At 46.2% G+C, this 11409-nt stretch overlaps 1 protein-coding gene across 1 annotated transcript in view; it reads right to left on the bottom strand.

Moving 5' to 3' along the window:
- The window catches only part of T265_06839 (hypothetical protein), a gene marked incomplete at both ends in the record, with an annotated part of 33894 nt that overhangs the window by 9844 nt on the left and 12641 nt on the right, over positions 1–11409 (bottom strand). The window contains 2 exons of the mRNA XM_009172221.1: positions 6116–6254; positions 8510–8633. Coding sequence (XP_009170485.1) covers positions 6116–6254; positions 8510–8633 — 263 coding nt within the window. The remainder of the gene's footprint in view (positions 1–6115; positions 6255–8509; positions 8634–11409) is intronic.

Here is an 11409-nt window from a genome sequence, read left to right as displayed (position 1 = left end):
TTTTTTTGCCCTTTTAAAGGTTTCAATCAGTTACGTGTTGAAATCAAATTTGTCTCAGTGATACCTGATCAGATGACGAATCCCGCATTTCGGATCACAGTTTGTCATAGGTTAGCTGGATGACAGAAGTATCACAAACTGCATGGTTTGCGCAGCTGAGTGGAGTAGTATTCAGGATAGATGCATTGGGTTTGAAGTACGTCGGCAAAAGTAGCGCAATAAGGCCAGGATATCTTGGCTCTGTTAACGACACTTCCGGCAGTCAGCCGGGACCAAACCAGAAAAAAGTCATCCCTAAAGGACAAAGCCTCCCTGCAATCCATATTGGGTCCGGTTAATTACCGACACAACTCAATCCTGACTTAACGTGGTGGTTGGGCTTGAGTGTTGCAATGATCCTGCGGGCCACACAGGCTGGGACATCGTTCCGCAAGGTGCAACCATGCGACGAAGGCCAAAGGGTAGAAGTCAGACCAAGAGTAGCGAGACCCCGTACTAGGAATGATCGTGCTACGAGGGAGTTTGGGGCTAAAGTCGTACTGTCCCCTGCGACAGGGGTGTGAAGGCAGTAAGGTGTTTCCCCCAGGCGACCAGCATGTCCATATTTATGGAAGCAGCTGCCTTCCCCCGAGGAAGGACGAGTTAGAAAACGTCGGCCCTATAAACCGCACACTCCGACCGCCCAATGGTTGACCCGTGACCGTGCGTTCGTTATCCATACGGTCGAAATAATTTAAAACCAAAGAGTACGGTGCTGCTCAAAAGGCACCTGTTATGCGTAGCCGTATCATGAGACAGTCCGCACACTCCGACCGCCCAATGGTTGACCCGTGACCGCCGGTGCGTTATCCATACGGTCGAAATAATTTAAAACCAAAGAGTACGGTGCTGCTCAAAAGGCACCTGTTATGCGCAGCCGCATCACGAATGAGACAGTAATGCCTTATTCCCTGCGCCCTCGGGTTAGGCCAACCCCCTGCAGCCGAGCAGGTCAGACTATGGAATCATCGGCTTCGGGCAGGGTCCACAAAGAAAACCCTACTGTCCGCTGCCTCGTGAGTCACTTTTGAGTCGAAGGCTCAAGGTGGGGTACCTCAACCAAACCCTCTTCTTCGGCCTGGGCAACCGGGAAAAATCATTTCCCCGCGCAGTTCGGTGTCCATCGATGTCCTTTTCCAGCCTCCTCTCATCATACAAGCAAACGTCACCGGGTTGATTGACTGTCAGTTATCTGACCAAAGGGCCTTATTCTCCTCGCCGCCTATTAACAATAAACAAAATAACACCTTTCGGAATTCACGAGATCCTTTCCACATAGGAGCTTTTAACGTCAAAATGACAAACAGGCAGTGCTTGCTGAAGTCTTATACTCTCTTACAAGTGATTTATGCTGTGTCTCCGAAACAGGCATACAAGACCCGAGAGTGGTTATGTATCTCAGAAAGCCAAGAATGAACTCAGCTCTTTCACACTCCTCGCTCTGTGCCCGGTGACCCAGAAGTGATGACTCGTGGAATATATGGCATGGGAGTCGCACTCAGCCCCAGAGCTGAACACGTTTGCTGGATTAGATTCCAGTGAACAGTCATCCTTGCGCCGTCCGGTTTTCCAGTTCAATCAAGCTCAATGACTCTCGAGATGAAAAGCGGTGCCTGTTTGTAGTGTCGGCTTATGTCCCAACGGAATGCAGTTCTGGTGCCGTCTTAGCTCCTTGGAATCGCATTTGAGCGGTCGATTTGGAGTTGACGCTCGTCGCACAGACAACAGTGATCGGCTCCTTCAGTTGTGTGCTGACCATGAACTGTTTATGGCAAGTACGAACTTTCAACATAAATGCTCGCACCACGTAACCTGGCGGCGGCCAACTGCGAATCAACCATGGACCCAGTTGGATCACATGGCCATCAGTCACCGGTGGAGACCCACAATTCAAGACTGCCGTTCCTTCTGGGGCACACCACTTGATTCCGATCACGCCATGGTGCGCGCACGCCAGACAGTTCGCTTCCCTTCAGGCCCTCGCAAATTAGCAAGAAGCATGCCAATCCATTATCTTCGAGGAACGGGGATACCTCAACAGTACCAACTCTCCACAGTAAAACAATACTGTGGTGGCAGTGAGCATGTGGACGAAGCGTGGCAAAATGTGAAAGGAGCTATGCTAGTGGCGTTCAGTGCTGCCTGCCCGACTTCTCCAATTCGACCACAGGACCACTGGATGTCGTTGAGGTCGTTATCCATGATTGATGCCAGGAAAGCCATACCAGCAGGCAACCAGTACGACGGTGCACGCAAATCTCTCAAACGCCAAATAGTGAAGACTCTAAGGAAGGACTGAGAGCGGACATCGAGAGCTCGGGAGATGGAGAAGGCTTTTGCTCCGGGGAACAGCCGTGCTCTATATCAACTGATACGATCGACTGGTCCTAGGAAAGCAACGGTAAGAAAAACGATAAGTGAAAAGGATGGCTCATTAATTCACTCGCAAAAACGTCGAGTGGAAGGAAGGGCCAAACATTTCGAAGAACAGTCCAACTGGCCTCCTACAACACAGCCTGTAGAGACAGTGTGTACAGGCGAATGAAATGTAAACCTTGATCGCCCGTCGGAAGAAATAAGATACGAAATATACGTGCTAAAACGTGAGAAGGCACCGGGACTGGACGGTCTGTATCCAGCCCTCTTCAAAGAAGGCCAAAATACTTGGTGACCCATCTGACAAAGTTTATTGGTACCATATGAGACGAAGAGTAGGTTCCTGCAGAATGGGGCATATCGACGGTTGTCCCTATCTTTAAAAAGGGTACGCGGAGGCTGTGTGTAAACCACCGTGGCATCAGCCTTGTATCTGTGACATGAAAGACGCTCCCTGGTTTCATCTTTTGAAGCTTGGCCGAACAGAGGGAGGTACAGATCCGTGAGAACAAACCAAAAATGGTTCCTGGAAGTTGCCTCTGACTCTGTGGACCGTCAGGCACTATGGCAGAGTCTGTGGAGCAAAGGTGTCACCCATAAATTCTTGACCCTCCCTAAGGCGCTGTACGCCAACTCCCCCGGCCGTGTAAAGGTCTACGGGAAGCTCTCTCCTGAGTTCACCACATCAAGTGGCATCCGACAGGACTGTCCTCTTTCACCTTTGCTCTTCAAATTCGTCATCGATACGATCATGGGAGACTCACTATCAGCCTCTAATGTCTGTGGGGTCAAAGTGCTCCTTGGGCGTCCGCTCACAGATATCGAGTACACAGAAGATATAGCTCTTCTTGGATCTGATGCCATGGTAATGCAAAAAAATATTAAATAATCTTAATAATCCCGCCTCATGGTTTGGCACGGGCTTCACAGATGCAAGACTGGGTGGGCTCATACTCTAACCTCATGCTTCAGGATGAGCAGATTGAGGTAATAGACAAATTCGTTCACCCGGGCAGCTGCATCAGTCCCTGTGGTCTCACGAAGAATGATATTTCCATCCGGATTGGGAAGGCCAGAGAACCTTTTGTGAACCTGCATCACCTGTGGCGTAGGCGTGACATCAGCTTACCCGTCAAGGGTCGAGTTTATAATGCTGCGGTGCGCTCCATATTACTATATGGATCAGAAACCTGGCCGCTGCGCGCCAAGGACGTCAAAGGACTTTCAGTGTTTGACCAACGACGTCCTCGGAGCATTGCCTGCGTCTGGTGGGAACACCGGATCAGCAATGATGAAGTACGTCGAATGGTATTCGGGAGAAAAAAAACGCGCTCGATAGATCACACTGCATCAGTTGCGTTGGCTTAGTCACGTGCTGCGTATGCCAGTCGGAGCTTTTAGTTCGTGACAGTATTCTTCCAGAATAAATTTCTGTGATTGTGAAGTGATGGCGCTGAATACCAGAGCTTCTATGAGCGACGGGACTACAGGATCAAAGTATGAACCTAGGCTACCTACTTCCATATGATCAGAAAGAAAGCTCCAAAACAGCGTCACGCCCCAAATCATGTTGAAGTGGAGAGGACTTTCCAATTTTTAGAGACATCCACATTGTTTCCAGATGTGAACATCCACGTGACACGAAGCATACACGGTATGCTTAGGTTAGCACCTGTCGGTTCACCGGCGATAGGGGACAGAAGTTCCGAGAACAACCTAAAGACCGGCTTGAATCCGCCTCCATAGTACGATCCATTAATATGTACATCTGTTGAAACTAGTTGTTTATACTGGGTGTAGTGTGATAGATAAATTTAGTGGAAGCGTTGTGAAGGCCACAATCATACTTGTCAAATGGCGTCATTGGTAGCACCAAAAACGGTTATATGAAATTAAAGGGGTTAAGTGAACGGACCTGGTGAGCTTTCTCGCCTAAAACCTGCGAAGGTTAGTCACTCCGAACTGTCGATCGAAGACGTTTTCGGTCTAAGTTTCAGAACGCGGACGTGCGGGAGAAAGACGCCATCACCACGGATAGCAACATCAGCGCACAACACCGGTACTTTATTGTCCTACAGTCACGTAGCAACGTTTGCAACGCAACAGTACGTAACCGAGCACGAAGCAACCAGTTCAGCCAACTATGGAACATTTGGCGTCTTTCCAATTGACATTCCTGCATTTCCAACCAGGACCAACGATGGGTTCATGGTGGCTAAACCAACTCAAAAACTGGTGAACCGAGAGTGGGAAGCAAGTAGCCAGAAATGATCACCACTCCGGGGCTCCAGGAAAATGGTGCTAAACGGCACAGAGTTGGCCACACCATTGGCGATGTGCTCAACTATTGGTGGTTTGGTTGCATTTATCAGCTGTTGATCTGCTCGACGGGTTTCGCAATAAGCTTGCAAGCACCTCGTCAACAACCGACGTAACACTATAGCCGAGCGGCATACGGGTTGATTTTCGGAAACGCTTGCCAAGCCCAGTGGACTAGTCAACGGCCACCTAACTAACAACTAACGGTACACGATCTAAGGTTTTAATGCAAAGACTGACAATGTACTGCGCCTCTCCGATCGTTTAACTATACTATCATTTCAGCGCCTAACTTCCACGTCACCAGAAGAAAGCACGGAGGCCAGGATACTTCCACGTTGCCCAAGCCTAGACAGGGGAAGTCAAAAGGTAGAGGTCGGATTCGAATCGTCTCTCTCCACTATGTCCTCGGATCTGTTGGAAGTCGCAGATGCACACAATGAGCCATTTAAAATAGAATCTTAATCACGGTCTTAGATATGCAATGGTGATTGGCTACCCTAAGACGGAAATAAAAATCAACCTTAGTTGCTCAATTTTGATATAAAAGAGGGAGAGAGAGCGGTATGATCCAAAAGGATTAAGTTTGGTCAAAGGAAATCGAAGTTTAAACCCATGTTGTTGGACGCCATAGATGGAGGTTGCAGGGGTACTGATAGAATCGTGAATAAACAGCTTTGCAAAATGTTTCGCCCATACGCATCAGGCTTTCTTTCAAACCATCTGCCGGAGATAAGTAAAAACTCCATCTTGGAGTTCCTCGTCAGAGTAGAAAACTTTCCTGATTGATGCTGCATGTATACAACTGCTAAATTGTACCTATCGCGGAAGAATCCGTTCATTCGATCACGTGCTGCTTTTGTATCCCTCGGTGAGAAGCGGTGCATAAGATGAAAAAGTTGGACCGGCAGTGGTGAAAACAGGCTTTTACTAACGACACTCCACCCGCAGAACAGCACGTGATATCAAGAAATGGAGCCAGTAGTGTGGCACTATAGGACATGATACTAAGAGAACGAAACCGGTGAGTGATCTGAAATAAGAGTATGTAAATTGATATTCGGAAACATCAAGTAAATTATCTTGCCATCCGTGACAACTGGTCACAAAGTGAATATTTAGCAACACAAGCGAACAAGATCACCTCATGATATCATGTGCAAAAGCATGCACGTGCAATGAAGCTTCCAAAGGTATGATGGCAACACGTGGTTGGTAGTGCCTCAAACCTGCTACAGAAAAGGATACGATATGAAATCTGATAGGGCCTAGAGAAATTCCAATTCTGCGAAGGCAGGGACGATCTTAGGTGAAGAGAAAATCTGATAAATCAATTAAACGAACGAGAACAACAAAAAACGATTCGAAAGCGAAATCTTACCGGCAACATTAATTCCATAGCGCCGTGCTTCATTAGCGAACGGAGAAGAGGAATCTGGAACAAAAGCTGCCTGACGGGCCCGTTCAACAAGACGGCGAGCGCACTGATGCAAGCTCTCCAACGCATTCATATCCAGGAGCTGAAGGACACACCGGAAAGTTCACTGTAAGCATTTGAACACTGTAAACATTTGAGCAATCACAAACTGAAGGACACACCGGAAAGTTCACTGTAAACATTTGAACTAAGAGCAATCACAAGAGTAAATATGTTGTTCTGTTTTCAGTAAGAACCCGAACACGCACAGTAAACGGAAATAGACGAAAGGAGCAAGGTCGCGGCCTTTCACTTGCCGGAGGAATGTGGACCCTAACAAGTCTTGAACACATGCAACCAGAGTCTGCATTCAACCTCTACTGACTTGCTTAGCGGATTTTTGTACCTACAGCGGTAACTAGTCAAACCATAGATACCTCGGAAAAATCCTGGCTCAGTTTGGTCTATACTCCCCTAAGGAGTCCGAAAAACCCTAATGGCTAAGTAATCACAACCGAATCATCAATCGAACTGGAACGAAAACCAAGAAGAGATTGAGCTCTGGATACCAAGTTTTCGAGAGACCCAAGGCCATCGACCTGACATTCATTTCAGCAAGCACATCAGCGTTGGATAACGCAAAGGTGATAAAACACATCACAAAAGCAGACCGTCACGATTTGGTTTCCCACTGCAATACGGGTGGTAAACAATGGCTATGCAATGAACATGATATATCAGCTGAGGAATTGGGACTAGGTATCTAAATCTGTAGCGCATAACAAATTCCACTTATGGATGCCCATTTTGTAAGGGCTAACGTTCAGAAAACATGTACAACTGACTCAGTTCAGACGTTTGTTCAAATGAGGTTAGACGGTAGAATTATTTAGCACACACTAGCATCGACGTTGACTGTGCAATGCAGTGCACACTCGAAATCATAATAAACGTTTCTAACTGAAACAACCAGTTGGCGTCCATCCAAGAATTGTCACAAAGGTAGAAGTGTCAATATCAAACGACGTGAGGGAGACAATGTGAGTTTAGGTTACACAATACCGCATCAATACCAAAGGCAATAAAGTGCAAACGCTACTGCGGAAGCAGCACCTAAAGTGTCACGCTGCGTGAAAGAGACGGGAATCATTGATGCGTCTCTATCTTAATGGCTCCACGATACCCCGATCACACCATTAGCTAAAAATATGCGAATCCGACCTACTAGTCAAGCTCATCCTCAGTGTGTCCAGCGATCTGTACCGCTTTGTAGCTGAGTGGTCTGCCGTCTAATAAAGCGTAAAAGAGAAACAGCGATTCACGTTCAGGCTCTTCGAACAGGTCAACAGATGACCAACTTCGATGTATTTTCATTATTTACGAATGTGCCACTCAAAGAAACGATTGACCATGTCTGTGAGTATATTGTATACGGTAAGAGACTTTGGTATCCTTGTCTCGGAAACACTAAACTACTACTAGTCTGCACTTAAAACGTCTAGTTCAGTTCTAACACAATACGCCGACAGCGTGACAATGAATTCCTTATGAAACTCCCCTTTTCCAGACTTCCTTATGAGAAACTTCGCTAGTCCAACAATGCACAATCTGTTGTGGATACGTAAATGTTATGTCAAGCTGCTTCAGTGCCTTTGTGCCGGAAAAAGGACTCGCCAGCGAAAGAACACAACAGCTCTATTGCAACAAGCGAGTGCAAAACTCACAAGGAGGTTCGCGATATTTAAGGGTCACTTTTTGACACTGATCGGCGTTTAATGGTCACCCATCAACATCGACCGGGGTTTCTATGAAATCTCTGAACACTTATTATAGTCCATCGGGCTTCTGCAGCGTGCCTGAACACTCTCCGGCCTTTGCTAAATTGATTGAGTGATTGACTGACCGGGGTGATTGGCGGATTCCTTATAGAGATTTTGGTAGAGTTTCGGGGTCTCAGTGGGTTTCGAGCATTCTGGGTTTATTTTCAGGAATCTGACCTTCCTGACAGTAAATGACATTTTCGTGAGTGTAGATGAAAAGATCATTTCTCTTTCGTCCTGGAACACCACAGGTCAGCATCCAAGCTGAATACAATAGCCAATTGCAGTTCCTCAATGTCGGCATAAATAGAGGAAACGGAAGTATTCGGGGCAAAGTAAACGGGAAGTGGAAGGAAATCAAGTTATTGTTACTCGTATTGTTGCGTACAACATGAAAATACTGCGTGTCCCGTGGTAGAGAAAGTGACGAGATGAGCATAAGGATGAAAAGGAAAAAGGAGGAGGTTTTGGAGAAATAAGCTGAAGGTGAAAGTACGAGACGCTGCGAAAGTAAATAACACAAGCAACGTAGACTCACTTTAACGGTACCAACTTCTTGTAGTATGACAGTTTCGGTTAAATTGTCGAACAGCCCGTCCGTCCCGACGACCAACACGTCACCGGGTTCCACAAGCATCGAAGTTTGTACAGCCTGAGTCGGACTGCAGAGAGAATGAGTATGCATACACGACAAGCCATGAAATGAGTTACGTTACGTTAGCTGTGGTTCTTTCCGATACAGCTGGCACTAGGAGTATTGGAAAATATATTACACTACTCGGACCAAGGCAGTCTCTTGACCGCAAGCTGACTATCTCCTGAACTAAAAGCGAAGAAATAACAGGCTAGGTTGTACTTGTAACTCGCGACTAATCAATTTTAGATATTTCGCCGGAAACTCGAATCGAACCAGGGTACAAAGGATAGAAAAGACCTTTGTAGTGTGTCATGGATCGTTTCAAAGAAATATTTCTATTTACAGGCGAAATATGAGTTTGGACGGATTGTTTCATATAGATCTTAGAAACAACGGAAATCAATAGTACATCTTAGGAGAAAAACCACACAAAAGGGGCGTATTTTTGGCTACATCTAAAGGAAGCAAATTAAGATATTCATCTGTCCTATGTAACAGTGGAGGAAATCACGAGTAAACTCTCACTAATGTCATAAGTAGTAAATTTTCCCATTTTTAATGTCCAAATGAGGCAATACATCTGATGTTATGAATAGTTATCCGAAACATACATCTACGTCGATCTGATTTATTTAGAACAGTGGCTATCAACCATAATTGTGCTTCAGGCGACAGTGGATAGTGGAATTTGAAAACACAGATGGGTAGATATACATTCCCCGAATCTATCGCAATATCTCTAAAAAACAACCTCAGCATAAACAAATCAGTCCTCGTATGCTTCGAATGAATCTCTCACCGACCATTGCAGAGGCACCACTCACCAAACATTGCTTTGCCAAAGACCCCAGGGAAAGTTCGTACTCAGCCAAAAAATAGAAGGAAGATTCTGCCCAAAACTTGCTTGGGCAAAATACAAAGTTTAACAGTGGAGACACAGAACACCCCAGTATGCGTGATCGATTAACCACCTTGAGTTTTCAGTTAAGTAAATTCCGAAAAGAACACAGATGGGTTGACGAACATGTTTTCGGCAAGGTCTTTTCAAGTCTTATCAAGTAAGGATGGTATGAACTGCGTATACACTCCAAAGGGGATTCTAAACTCATCAATGATATTTTCCCAGAAAGGGCAAGTACTCTGTGTTTCGCTCACAACCACGTGTTTTGCAGTGAATATTCTGGTAGGAATCAGCACCCACGATACCTATTCACACATCCAGACTTCGTGGAATGAACATATCCAACCGGTTCACGTTGTGCGCATGTTACTACGATCAAGTTTGCATTTGTTCAGTACCACGTCGGGGAACGAATGCATTCATAGTAAAGTTATCTGATGCCGTCAATGCGCCTCCCACGTCCTATTGTGTTGGAGGAAAACAACGACGTATTTCGAGGATACGAGTAGTGCGACTTTGAAGTAAATACGCTCGATAATGTCATAACACCCAACCAAACGGGCCGAGTTGTGTGGCGTTTGAGATACAGAGACTAAAGCCTATGAGGAATGATTGTGCTTGATATCTTGCCCGCATAAGGAGATACAACAGCGGAAAAATACAAAGTGGCAGAGAGGTTACACGGGGTTCATAATGCCAATCGTATTGACTGATGTTTTATCACTACGAACGAGTATATAAGCCGACTGTCACAACCAATGTGTTTTGAGCAAAAGCGTAGAAAATGAATAAGTCTAGCATACGATTTGAGTGGTCGAAAAGCAAACCATTGTGGTTGCGGCGCAACAAAGGAAGTGTATGGTTTGTACGTAGTCCAGGTGTCAACATACACTTGGCTGATATGGCCAACTAATGCGCTTACGTATGACAGAACGGAAAGCTCAAAAAGAGGAAGAACCCCTAATGTTGGAGCTTAGTGTAACCAGAACAACGACGAGATCACCGTAACGGATTAAGTAGAAAGAAGCGAATGGAAGTGGATGATACTGTCGAAGACTTGCGGTCGGCCGAACTGTACTCGAAAACGGAATGCACTAGTATGCACACTGAGTGCATGGAAAAGCATCAAGCAAATATAGAATAATGAAGCACGTCCTGGTTATGTGATCCTCAGAAAAAGCTTGCGAAAGCCGTGTGTACAGTGCCAGGCTCGGTTAGTGACTCTTCGAGAAGAGTGGCTGTGGAAAACACACTTGTGCTTGATGCATCAGACCGCCATTACGGCTATACAGTTGTCAATCAGCTTAAGGAACAGGGACACAACTAGAAAATCAGCTGCAAAACATGGAGTAAACGAATAAAGTTCAAGATGACGGTGAAAAATGAGCTCATTTACGTAGCATTTGCGTACTGAAACGTGAGAAGGCACCAGGACCGGACGGTCTGTATCCAGCCCTCTTCAAAGAAGGCGGAAAATCCCTGGTGACCCACTTGACAAAACTTATTGGTGCTATATGGGACGAAGAGAAAGTGCCTGCAGAATGGGGCATGTCGACGGTTATCCCCATCTTCAAAAAGAGTACGCGGACGCCATGTGAAAACCACCGTGGCATCAGCCTGTTAGCTGTGGCATCGAAGGTGCTCTCTGGCCTTATCCTTCGAAGGTTGACTGAACACAGGGAGAGGCAGATCCGTGAAAACCAAGCTGGGTTCCGTCCTGCAAGAGGTTGCATCTACCATATCTTCACCCTCCGACAGCTTCTGGAACAGCGATACTGCTTCCAGCAACCAAAAATGGTTGTGTTTCTTGATCTGAAAGCTGACTTTGACTATGTGGACCGCCAAGCACTATGGCAGTGTCCGTGGAGCAAAGGTGTCCCCCATAAATTCTTGACCCCTC

Source organism: Opisthorchis viverrini (genome assembly GCF_000715545.1).
Source record: "Opisthorchis viverrini unplaced genomic scaffold opera_v5_148, whole genome shotgun sequence".
Taxonomy (NCBI): Eukaryota; Metazoa; Platyhelminthes; class Trematoda; order Opisthorchiida; family Opisthorchiidae; genus Opisthorchis; species Opisthorchis viverrini.
The sequence above is the reverse complement of the archived record's forward strand: the minus strand, read 5'-3'. Positions and strand labels throughout refer to the sequence as shown.